This window comes from Naegleria gruberi (assembly GCF_000004985.1).
Source record: "Naegleria gruberi genomic scaffold NAEGRscaffold_13, whole genome shotgun sequence".
NCBI classification, from domain to species: domain Eukaryota; phylum Heterolobosea; class Eutetramitea; order Acrasida; family Naegleriidae; genus Naegleria; species Naegleria gruberi.
The window spans coordinates 309,366-321,992 of NW_003163314.1; the positions used below are offsets into that span (position 1 = coordinate 309,366).

Genomic DNA, 12,627 nt, shown 5'->3' on the forward strand with positions numbered 1-12,627 from the left:
TTCATATTTGAATATGAGTGCTCACGCCTCCATTGCCTCGTGCTTAATGGACCAACAGGAAGACACATCAGCTAAGGGCATCCTCAATTGTGAAAGAATTTTGCCTGTACGGATAAATATGGATGAATTTCTATTGAGCATAAGTCTCCAATTGGAGTGTATCCAAACAGAGATGATGCACGTACAGGAAGAGGCACAACAGATTCAAGCTTGGTCAAGGGCGAGTTGTGTGTGTGATTTGATGATGCCTCGAATCGAGAGCTCTTACATCAGCAACAGCTACTACTCTTGAGGATATAGGCAGCATCCTTTATATAGAGACCATCAAGAAAAAAACAACAACAATCTCATACTCATTTACCTTAGATCTTGTTAAGAATGGGTGGATGTGCCAGTATGTGTTCTAGTAATGTACACGTTCCATCATCAGTGAGAAGGGACTGTTATACTCAATTAACAAAGACTTGTAGTACTGGAAGCGTTTGTAAGGAGAGTTGCTTTTCTACAACAACATTCAAGATTAAACACATCAAATCTTTGGATGATATGTCTTCGACAGCTAATTGTTGGGAAAATGTTAATCTGCTCTCTAATAGAAGTAGTCTGAATCAATCAGTAATGCTTACTAATCAAGGTGTTCCAGTTCTAATGCTCTCTTCATTTTCTTCATCCTACTCTCCATCTTCAAATGCTAGTGTTTGTTCTTTTAGATCTAAAATTGAAGAACTGCCTCCAATCACATCTAAGAATACTCCAATTAAATTACCACCTCTTGCTCAATCAACTGTTGAAGAAGCATGCAATACATCTCCAATCAAGAAATCCCACATTCCTTTCATTCTCATTCATGAATCCTCAGCCTCTAAGTTAAGCCCACCAAATACGTTGCCTTCGTTGGACTATGATTTCCTAGTGCCTGAAAGTTGAATGCAGTAACCCTTAATCGGAAGGAAGAGTAAAGTTGCAACTTGAGAATAAGGAATGAGAAGAAGCCAAACGAGACCTCAACAATTTGGTAATGATAACTGTTGCTTGAGGACATACAAATAAGGTTCTAATATTTCTATGCTAGTATTTGAACATGCCTTTATTGAAAAGGCATTAATAAAGACACTAACTGTTTAACTGGAATGATGAGTCAATTTGTGCCTTGATTTCATACTAGCAGAATACCAACAGTTGATTGTATAATTCAATCCCTCTCTTACGTTTGATGGAAATAATGTGATAAATGTTAAAATCCGAATTCGGTGCGTGGCTAAGGGTCATTGAAGTGTCGATTGACATTAAATACACGACAGAGAAAAGTAGATTCGTGGCTATATTCAATGGTTATCAGAGTTGGATATTATTATACTCTCCATTTCGCTTATCTCTCCTATTCCGACTTAATGATGATTGGAATCTTAATTGTGTCCTTTCATTGTCTACGATAATGTCTCTTCGCAACAAACAAATAAACAATATGAAACGACCCCTAAAACCCTATTTTCCTCAATGCCATTAATAACATAGCTCTTGTCTCTAGTCAATTATTGCAATGTCACTTGACAAGATATTTTACCTCAATGAAATTAAAGTAAACTCATAGCATTCTAATAGGTCTATAATGAACCTTATCCCAAGCTTCACAATTGTGCCTCTCAACATGTTGAGACGTTTAAATCAAGTTCTCTATTCCATCAACCACAACCATTTCCAAATCTAAATCCACAACAACAATCTGAACTGTGTAAATTGAAATCTTCCTCAACAAGCAACAACAACTCCTCAATATCAAAGCTTGCCAGCACAAACAAACTCGTCCAAGCAATCATCACCTCAAAACAAGGATGGAACTTGTAACTCATCAAAAAAAAATAGTGCACACTGAACTCACTCTACAGGTGTGTTCACACTTCCGTTAGCCTCCATAAAGACATCAACAACAAGCATTTTCATTCATCACCATCATCATTCCGAGCCAATACAATAATAATTTTTCTGTGATTAGAGATGAGTGAGAATAATACACCAAACTTTGACGCATTCTCTCCAATTGTATTTCCAATGGATCTGCCAACGGCAGGTGGTAGTAATCAAACATCATCATCAGCAGTCGGTGGTGGATCATCATCATTGGGTTTGAATACATCGAGCAATTTTCTAACACCTTCAGTCTTTGAAACGAATGTAAGAGTTGGCGTTAATCAAACTTCAAGTATTAAACCGATTAGAGCTGTGGGTCTTGATGCTTTTAATAATGATACTTCATCGGTGCCAATTTCTAATGAAGAATCACCACAAATATTTACACCAGGCATCACAGCTGAACTTTTAAATACACAAACACCAAGGATTCAACTTTTACCTCCAACTCCAACACCAAACGAAACTCCATTCGCAACCAAGATTGACAATCTTTATCCACAGCAGGTTGATCCATTGAGCAACTTTGATTTTGGACAAAAGAATCATAGACCTGTAGGTGCTGCAAATATTGTGACACAATATCCTGCCAATACTTTTAATATGCATGTCATGAAGGGTTTCTTTATTGATCCAAGTCAAGTTGCCGCAGTTCCACAAGGTATGCCACAAATTCCAGGTCCCAGTAGTGATTCGCCATCGTCACCAACTGGTGAATGTCTTCCAACTGGTACTTTACTTTCTGTTATTAGAGGATTTAGTATTGATGATGGAGTTCCAGAAGAACCTGGTGGCAGAGACAATAAGAAACCACTCACTTCACACACTGTTCAAGTTAGAATTGCTGACCTAGTTGCCGAACATCCATTAGGTCCAAATCAAACCTACGTAATCAAATGTGTATTATTAGGTTATAAACGATATGAAAAGGAAGAATTATCAACATTAGAATCAATACCAATTGAAAATATTGATAACCCTGCAGAGTATGAAGAATTTGTCTTTAACAATCTGATTGTTAAACAAACAAGTCACAGCAATGGTCAAAAGTTATTCTTGAGATTTAAACTTGAAATTAATTCTGATAGTGGAGAACAAGTATTGGAAGCTTTAGATACTACACACTTTAAAACAGTCACAAAGAGAGCTGTCATTAAAAGAGGTGTAACTAGGAAATTGAGCGAGCAAAAGAAGACAGCAACTGTATTGACAGGAGCAGAACCAAAATACAGTGTCACTTCTGGTGGTCAATTGATAAAACTGGTAACAAATAACATGCCAGAAAAGGTCAGAGTTCAAACAATTGTAGTTAAATTTGGAGAAAAGAAAGCCAGAAGAGTTCACTCAGCTAGGGATAATGTAATTATTTGTGAAACACCTGAATATCCAAAATCTGACAATGTACCAATTTCTGTTTCATTAGATAGTGGAGCAACATTTTTCCATTCGTCTGGTGTTAAAATGTCGTTTATTGACCCAACTGATGGATTACCAGATATCACTCCTCACAGTCAAACATTTGTTGTGAACTTTGCTCAGGCTGCCAGTGACCTTAAACATGACAGAGATGAAGATACCGAACCAAATAATAAGAAAAAGTCTAAGAAATAAATGTAAATTTAAACAAGATTTAAATTCTTCATATCATCGTCATATTTCTTCAATTCTCTAACCATGTCAATAAAGTTAGAGCTCAGAATAAATCTTGACCATGTATCTTGAACACAATTTAAACAGGTTATTTCTACATTATCAAGGATGGTATTTAAAAGGTCAGTGTTGCTGGATTGCCATGATGAATCCCCTTTCTCTGTCATTTCTTGATCTCCACTTTTGTTGAGATGGGTTTCCACGAGTTGATTGAGTTGCTTAAGAGATCTATCAAACTCCTTCTTTACATTGGATGAAAGATTGAGCTCGAATGGTGCACCATTGACAATAAAGCTCTCGTTGAGTTTGTGTAATATTTGTGTTTTCTTTCTGATATCCTCAAAGGTATGAGTTGGAAGATTGTTGAAAACCTTATTGGAAAAGTACAAGAATAAAAAGTTCTCTGCTGAAAACTCCAATTCGCACCATTCTTTGAAATATTTCTGACAAACCTCCTCATTAAACATGACAAAGAGAATGACACGAGTATCAACAATTCTTTCATCTTGCTCTTCTGCATTTTCCTTTGTAAGAAATCCAGCTTCAGTGTAGAGAATCTTTCTAATTCTATCATTTTCCATATCGGAGGATAAATCTCTGAACAAGTTGCTACTACCACTTCTATCAGCAGAATTATTCTTATTCTTGATTCCAATTTTCTTGCCGTCAGAGTTTTGCCATAAGAAACTTCTAATCAAAGGTATCCATACACTGATGATACTTGTAATGAAGAGAGGAATATTAACCATCCATGCAGCTGCAAAGTAATATTCAGGTTCTGCTTGGTATTGTGGAATGACACTCATTAAAATAAAGCCAATTAAGAAAATGGCCCAAATTACCACAACAGATACCAACTCTGCCTTGATGCCAAAGGATTCCTTGGCATATCTCATTACCTTGTAGAAGAAGAATAGAATGAAAATACCATAGAATAGAATGAGAGAAATTGAACCTGCATATACAGGAATAGTAGCAGCACAACCCACATTCCAAGTTTCTTGACCTGTCAATCTATTCAAAAACACTCCACAATAAGCCAAAAAGATAATACTGTTCAAGAGGAAAGTGAATAAGAAAATTTTAGCAGTAAAGTCCTCTCTAGCCAATTTTCTCAATTGCTTCAATCTCTTTTGTCTCTTTTCTGACCATTTCTTACTCTTGGCTGTATTGTCAACATTTCCACCTAAATGCAAAGCACTTTTCACTCTCTCCTTAAAACTCTTCGATGTAGAACTATCTCTTTTAAGGTGTGGAATGTTTTGTGAATTTTTTCTATCCAGGGCAAGGTCGAATGAACCTGTTGTGGAGACAGTTGCTGGTGAAGCATCTGTTGTTATCTGTGAAAGTGAAGAATTTGCAGTCAACAAATGTATTTGAGAAGATGATTTGTCAAGCTTCTTTTCCGTTGTTGATGATGTTTCCAAAAGATCAACGCCCATGGAAACTAAATGACTCTTAAAACTATCACCCTGTAATCTGTTCATTTCAGAAATATAGTACAATCTGATGCACAAGACAAGGTATGGAATGGCTATCAGTGGAAAGCCATAAAATTGAAAACTCAAATAGAATATACAAGGGAAGGCCTCTCTTTTCACAGCCAACCTCAGAGAAAGTATCGTAAAGGAAAAATAATGTGCAATAATTAATATAAATACAAATAGTGAGGATCTCGCCTTGACAGGTTGTTTGTTTCTTCTAAAGAAGAATGTTATGAGTGTTACGATTGTATATATTGTGAATGCTCCCCAAATTGCATATGATGTGTACCAAACGTATGGTGGATCATCTCGTGTAATCTGTTGATTAAATTGGTCCTGTTGAATATCATAGATTTTTCCAATTTCTTCCAAATTATTCGAAAGTTGAAAATGACTCGCCGATGCTGATGATGATGTACACGTGAACATATTCATTATCCTATTCACTATCGATTGTGAAAGGAAATCCATCGTGGTTAATAAATATCTCATCTCCTACTATTATACGAAGTGATTTAAATCTATTTTGTTATTATATATATTATTCTACAGTTTGTTCGCTTCTCGAAAAGAAAGTTAGAGGTCAATCAAAAGGCTCTTTGCAAAAATTCCAACCTCCTCTAGCTATGGTTATAGACTCTTCGCGAAGGTTGTTGTGGGTTTTTTTTCTTGATCTTCTCTTGTTGAAAGATGAAGATGATAATCAAAGGCCTGGAATGCTGTGCAGCTTTGAATGGATGTTGTTTGGCGCGCAAATTTATGAATAAAAAAAAAGTTGTTTTTTATTATCCGTTAAAGGAAGCAGAGGCTGCTTTGTTTATATTGTATATTGCAAGGTTGAAGCCGACCGGTTAATTGGACCAATCATTTCATGCATTTTGTGTATTAGATTCCAATGAATTGAGGATTTTTGAATCAATTGTTGTAAACAGAAAGTAGTGGTTGAATATCGTTGTGTGTTCGGAAAGGAAAGAACAGAGTTGTTTTGATAGAAGAACTTTACGGAACGAAAATTGAAATTAAATTGAAAGAGATTTTTAAGAAGGTTTCAGGAGTTTGGAGAAGGAGTTTCCAGTAAGAAAGGTGTTGGAAATTGAAGCTATTTGACGATTACCTAATTGAATATGATCTCTACAGTGCTTTTACAAAATTCTTATTATTTTTAATAATAATCTAATTCTAAATTATTAATTAATTATTGAATAATTTAACAAATTTTAAAAAAAAAGAAAAATGATGGGAAATGTGATTTTGGAGTTGGATAGAAATATTTCATCGGAATTTCTAAAGGATCAATTTTCAAGGACTTGCAAATTGAATTATTTAAAAACTATAATATTTCAACTTGTTGTGATTAGAGATAAGAAGTGCCTCCCTCTTGTTCAATTATTTAGTCATGATCGAGGATTTATTGAAAAGATGGTCGAATATCAGGCATTTGCTCTTGGCTATGCTTCAAAAGAAATTAAAAAAGACAAATCGATAGCAGTTAAGGCATTGAAAACAAGTGGACACTCAATATCTTGTGTCGATGAGTCGTTATATTCCGATCGAGAAATAGCTCTTATTGCACTATCAAGTCATTCCTATGCCATTCGTTTCTTTATGGAACACTTTTCTAATGATAAGGAGATAATCATGAATGCAGTTTCGAAATGTGGTAACTTAATTCATTATGCTACATATTGTGATTTGGATATTATATTGGCTGCTGTGACAACGTACGAGCTTGCATTTGAGCTTGCCGACCCAAAATATTATTTTGATAGAGAAATAATGATGGTAGCGGTTACAAGGAATGGAATAACTCTTAGATATGCAAGTGAAACATTACGAGAGGATAGAGAAATAGTTCTGAAAGCTGTGAAAAATGCTGGAGATGCTTTGAGATATGCCTTAGTACAAGATAGAGAAATTGCCTTAGAGGCAGTAAAATCTTCTGGTACAGCGCTTCAGTTTGTTGACAAGAATTTCCTTAGCGACTCAGAAATAGTCATGATAGCTCTTCATTCAAATGGTTCTTCTTTACAGTATCTACCTAAAGAAATGAGAGAAATAAGGGAATATGTTGAAGCTGCAATTTCTGAAAATCCTCTGTCAATTCAATATGCTAGTGAGGTGTATAAATCAGATAGAGAGCTAGTTAAAAAGGCTATATCCGAAAAGGGAAATATTTTAGGATATGTTGACAAGAAATTTCTGAAAGATGAGCAAATTGTTTTTTTGGCTGCTTTAAACAATCCTATAACCTTCAAATACGCAGATGAAAGTTTACGGTCTAATCTGAATTTCATATTGGACATTATAAGGACTTCAAAGAAAACAAATGTATTAATGAGCTATTTGCCGGCCCCTGGTAGCATTAACATTTATAATGATAGAGAGTTCTATTCAAAGATTCCTATCGATACACATTTTATTAAGGAGAAAATTAGACTTTGTGGATTCAAGGCTACATTTGAAGAGTTTAGTTACAGTAAGGAAATAATTACAGAGATGGTCAAAGATTACATGACACTTGCTTTTATTAATGAAGGACTTCAACAAGATAGAGAAATGCTTCGAACTGCTCTTAATCTTAATGGTGAGCTGATTAGTGAAATGCCTTTCATTATTGACAACTTGGATATTGAACTGATTCAAGTATCATTAATTTCCCTTCTTTCTGGCAGCGATGATAAAGAAAAGGAAATTATCCATCAAACTCTACAATTAATCCAACATTCACAACAACTTTAAAAGGATACTCATTGTAATGGATAATAATCAACTATTATCAAAATATCAAAAAAAAAATGAGCGCACAACCTTCACAAATTCTCTACAAGGATCTTTTATCAGGAGATGTGCTCGTTACCAATTATTATAAAATTGAAAAGGTATATCATGGATGTATCTATCAAGTAAAATCACATTTCATGATCCGAGAACCATCAGCCTTTGATGTATCATCACATTCCGAAGCATTAAAATCATCAGGATCATCAACTCCTTCATCTCCTTCACCTTCTTCCACCTTCTCTGATATTAAAAAATCTATTCGTTATTCTATTGTGGAAAAATTTGGATATCATGAATGCGCATTGAAAAAGAAGGAATTTCTCATGATTATGAATACCTACACAAGTACACTCAAATCAATTATTGAAGATACAGGAGATGAGGAGAAACAAAAAGCATTTCTAATGGGAACAACACTTTTTATTCAAAGTGTACTGTCAAATTTCAATAATTATAGATTCTTTATTGGACCATCCAATCAAATGAATAAGGGAATGGTCATTGTACAAAATTGTGCCAATGATTTACTGACACCAGAATTCTACTACTTTGTTGATGGCTTGAAAGAAGAAGTGTTCCACACCAAACCACATCAAACAAACACCACAACAACCAACACAATTAGCCATAGTACTGTATCCTCTCAGAATCCAAACAATCCTCATCCCTATGCAACTCCATCCCCAACAGATTCCATTGACATTACTGGTTTAAAATCGCCCAATTTTGATGAACTCACCAATACAAGCGATAGCTTTGTTGGAAGTGCATCTAGTACTGGATCCATTCCAATCATTGATCACCATGAGAATATGTAACCTATTGTAAAAACTCAAATTAACATGCACATGATGAACCATTTGAATATAAATTAAGGTTTTCCTTGCCATTTTCATCGAATATTCGAACCATGTCTCCCCAACGTAACCACAAAACATTGTTGCACCAACATGAACAACTAGATCTTCCACATTGTGTGTTGTATTCCAAGCCTTCAACAACAACAAACATAAAAACTAACAACGTCCAAAATAAGTGAAATTGAAACCCCCTTTAAAAAATGCACAAAAAAGAACATTCTTCATTCTTCACGGTGGTGCCGAGGAGAGAAGGCGAAAAACATGATAGTAATGATGATGATGGCTCATCAACGCCAAGCAGTATCATAACAAAGCCTTCATTGTTGACCACGGCTGATGAAGCAAGTAAAACGGAATATATTAAATTACATAGTAGAAATTGGTTGGAAGAGAAAATGTTGAAGCTGTGCTCATCGAGAGGAGCTACAATGTTCATTGTTGTAATGGGCTATGCATTGGCTTTAATGTATGGATATGCGTCGATGAGTTGGAATGAAAATTTGATTAATATTGGAATAATTTTAGGACAAATCGTGTTGAATCAGAATGTTTTCATGTTCTTGTTTAAAGTGGATCAATTCTTGAGGATTGAAAATGGAGATAGACTAAAGATGGGATGTTTATTGATCTTATTGACAATAAGGTTCTTTTTATTTGAAAGAAATAAGATTCTCTTTGTGCCAACCATGTTAATGTATATATTTGGAGGAAATCTTGTTTATTTGGAATCAACATTCTATGGACTCTTACCAACGTATTATTTGTGCTCGCTCTACGTTTTGACTGGATCTTGGCGTGGTTATTTTCATTATTTGGAACATGGATTGGATAAAGAGCTAGTTGATATTTTGATTGAGTGTTTTGGGTTGGCTTCTTGTTTATGGATTGCAACATTTTATCTTGTAACAACTACAGGATACTTGACAATCAAAGTTTCAAAACTAGAAGAAACTAGAGCAAAATTGGAGGATGCTTTGTCGATTAGAAATACTTTCATGAGCCATATTTCACACGAATTTAGGTAAGACTTTTCTTTTATTAAGTGCTTATTAATATGTGAAATTATTGAAACAAGATGTCCAATTCAATCAAGTATGGGATGTCTTCAATTGCTGAAAGAGACTGAATTGACAAAGAAACAACAAGAACTTGTGGATACAGTCACATATTCCAATAGTGTATCACTACTTCTTATTGAGGATATTTTGCGCCTGGTTAAAATTGAACATGGAAGAGATGATAACCTTGAATGTCAACATATTTTTGATATCGGAAGAGCTGTAGGAGTGTTGGACAAAATGGTTTGTGGATATGCACACCAATTTGGAGTCAATTTGAAATTAACGTGTGAATCGCTTAACAATCTAGTAGTTCGATCCAGTCAGTCTCAACTACTCCAGATATTGAGTAATTTATTAACAAACGGTATCAAGGTAAGTGTTCTAATGAATCAGAAATAGGCTCACTTAGTAAAGGCCTCAAATCCAGATAGTGCAGTAGAATTAGTAGCTAACATTGTTTCAAAAACAGATAATCTGGCAGTAGTTCAATTCAAAATTATTGATCATGGCAAGGGAATACCTGAAGCTTTGATACCGACCATATTTGAGCCATTTGTTCAATTAGGAAATGTTAATGAGTCCAAGGTTCCCTCTTCTGGACTAGGATTAACAACAGTTTCTCATCTAGTAAATTCAATGAAAGGAAAAATTGAAGTCAAATCAAAGACTAATATTGGAAGTGAATTTATTGTGGAATTGCCATTTGATTTGGCATCAACGGAAGCTCAGGAAGATATAGTTCAAGATCCTATTCTAGAACTACAGTTAGCAGTGCCTCAAGAGCAATTAAAAATAGGAAGTTCTTCAGTTAGCTTGGACGGTGAAATGGACACAACTAGCATTATTGTAGCAGAAGACAATTCAGTGAATAGAAAAGTTATCTTGAAGATGTTGGAAAGTCTAGGACATAAGGCAGATGCTGTATGTGATGGTGAAGAGTTGGTTCAGCAATTCGATCCACAAAGACACAAAATTGTGCTTACTGACTTGGTAAGTTTGTTGATTCAAATTTTTTTAACATTCTGAAAAATAGAATATGCCCAACTTGAATGGAATCAAAGCAGCACAAGAATTGAGAAAAAGATTTGGAAATGATTTCAAAATTTATCTGCTCACAGGAAATGTCATGGCTTGTGAAGAAGACTATTCTTCAATTATTGACAAGGTGGTAATCAAGCCAGTTTCTAAAACAAATTTAAAGCATTTAATATCGTAAACCCACAAAACTAGTAATTCTATTATTGTAGAATGCAATTGGAAGTTTAAGATCTTGCGGAAAACATTGGTTGTTTATCATTACAGTGAAAGGTGAAATAAATCACCTCATCAAGGAACTCTATTTACAATATTAGCGTATTATACAATGTAATTATCTCAAAATTATTGACCTAATAAAGTTGCAAAATTATAAAATTATGGTGTAAGAGATGTTAGAGAAACAAAATCATCCTTCCAATCATTCTCATATTTCTCAATTAAGAATTTCCAACCTCCTGTCAAATCTACAAGAAGACTATTATATTTATCCGGACCTGCCACTCCATTCAAATCATTATGTCCATCCTTTCCTCTCCACTTGTATCCAAACGTTGGTGAAAAGTGTGGTGATTTAGCTGAGAGACTGTGATATCCTCCTGATTGATCGTATTTACTATATTCTGAACCCTCCACACCAACTATATAAAGATTAATAAATTATTAAATTATATATATCACTTACTCAATAGTCCACCAAATCTTCCCTTCTTTGGTGATTGGTAATAAATATACATGTGGCCATGTTCTCCATTGGCCTCAATCTTCTTTCCTGTCAATGAACGATTCTCTGCTCCTCCTAAAGGTAAATTCATTCCCCAATCTTGAATAATGCTATTTTAATTGAATTGTGAATGAAAACTTACGTCTGTGATGTTTCAAAAATCCATCAGTCGTTCCAAACAACTTGGTATCTCTGAAAGTTATTCCAATAGTTTTGGTTTCATGCAAAACCTTCTTCTTTCCCATTGGTAAGCTAAAATTGTACTTGTCGTCTATTATTTTCTTTGGCAGTTGTATTGGCGGTTCTTCCATCATTTTACTGACATCTCTCATAACTCGTCGTTGTCTATAATGACCATTTGATTGTGATTCATTCTCTAGGAATTTATCTATCATATTGGTTGGTAATTCTTCATCATTAGTGATCTCTAGTTCGATTGGCTTATCCAAAATGAGTTGATCAGATGCTTGTGGCTTGTAGTAATCTAAAGCATGTGTAGCTCCCAATCTTCTAAAAATCACCTTTCCATCAATTCTTGCCTCATCTAAAATTAAATGTTCACACAATTTAAATTCCATTAAAAACTTACTTCCACTCGTTTTGGTTGAAATTATCTTTGATAAATCTCCATCCACAGTTCCACTGAATTATTATTATAAAGTTATTAATCCTTCATTATTAATCAATTAGAAAACCTACGTAACGAGCCATTTCCAAAATGAATGTTCATCCTCTCCATGTGTTTTCCTATCCATACTGTCCAACTGTATTATCACTCTACTTCCATGTGACAGGACACTTGCAATTGGATATCTGGTAGTGTTCCACAATTTCCAATCCTCCACCTTTGCATCCTGTCTATACATTAATCCTCCATATCTCAACACACAAAATACTCTCCTCAGAATATTTCCTAGAGAGTCATACTCTGGATTTTCCAAAGTTCTCCTCCACAGAATGGCATCTCTCTTACATTGTGAAATTACTCCACTCTCATTATATTCCTTTTCGATAATTTGTTTTAATCTCTCAACTTGACTCAGAAAGAGAGGATCCGAATATTCAACATCATCTGGAATGAGTGCATATTCAAAATGATCAATAAATATCACTGATTTTGGATC

The 12,627-nt window shown here is 34.7% G+C and overlaps 6 protein-coding genes across 6 annotated transcripts; 5 read left to right on the top strand and 1 right to left on the bottom strand.

The window, feature by feature from the left end:
• Positions 1–378: 378 nt before the first annotated feature.
• Positions 379–927, top strand: NAEGRDRAFT_65265 (uncharacterized protein; the record flags this gene model as incomplete). Its single annotated transcript, XM_002679440.1, has 1 exon — positions 379–927. One exon carries the CDS (start codon positions 379–381, stop codon positions 925–927), a length of 549 nt encoding a protein of 182 aa, XP_002679486.1.
• A 941-nt stretch (positions 928–1,868) lies between these two features.
• NAEGRDRAFT_57490 (IPT domain-containing protein) lies at positions 1,869–3,533 on the top strand. The gene has a single exon (XM_002679441.1). It carries the CDS (start codon positions 1,996–1,998, stop codon positions 3,517–3,519), a length of 1,524 nt encoding a protein of 507 aa, XP_002679487.1. The 5' UTR covers positions 1,869–1,995; the 3' UTR covers positions 3,520–3,533.
• On the bottom strand, positions 3,528–5,513 carry NAEGRDRAFT_65267 (uncharacterized protein; the record flags this gene model as incomplete). Its single annotated transcript, XM_002679554.1, has 1 exon — positions 3,528–5,513. The coding sequence occupies one exon, from the start codon at positions 5,511–5,513 to the stop codon at positions 3,528–3,530; it is 1,986 nt and encodes a 661-aa protein (XP_002679600.1).
• Positions 5,514–6,461: 948 nt separating this feature from the next.
• Positions 6,462–7,781, top strand: NAEGRDRAFT_65268 (uncharacterized protein; the record flags this gene model as incomplete). Its single annotated transcript, XM_002679442.1, has 1 exon — positions 6,462–7,781. The coding sequence occupies one exon, from the start codon at positions 6,462–6,464 to the stop codon at positions 7,779–7,781; it is 1,320 nt and encodes a 439-aa protein (XP_002679488.1).
• Positions 7,782–7,960: 179 nt separating this feature from the next.
• NAEGRDRAFT_65269 (uncharacterized protein) lies at positions 7,961–8,641 on the top strand (the record flags this gene model as incomplete). Its single annotated transcript, XM_002679443.1, has 1 exon — positions 7,961–8,641. One exon carries the CDS (start codon positions 7,961–7,963, stop codon positions 8,639–8,641), a length of 681 nt encoding a protein of 226 aa, XP_002679489.1.
• A 242-nt stretch (positions 8,642–8,883) lies between these two features.
• NAEGRDRAFT_65270 (uncharacterized protein) lies at positions 8,884–10,960 on the top strand (the record flags this gene model as incomplete). Its single annotated transcript, XM_002679444.1, has 4 exons — positions 8,884–9,704; positions 9,759–10,116; positions 10,159–10,734; positions 10,778–10,960. 4 exons carry the CDS (start codon positions 8,884–8,886, stop codon positions 10,958–10,960), a joined length of 1,938 nt encoding a protein of 645 aa, XP_002679490.1.
• Between the last annotated feature and the right edge of the window lie 1,667 nt (positions 10,961–12,627).

What these genes read in the sequence shown, in the direction of transcription:
- NAEGRDRAFT_57490 (XM_002679441.1), top strand. Translation starts at nt 1,996, where the DNA reads ATGAGTGAGAATAATACACCAAACTTTGACGCATTCTCTCCAATTGTA.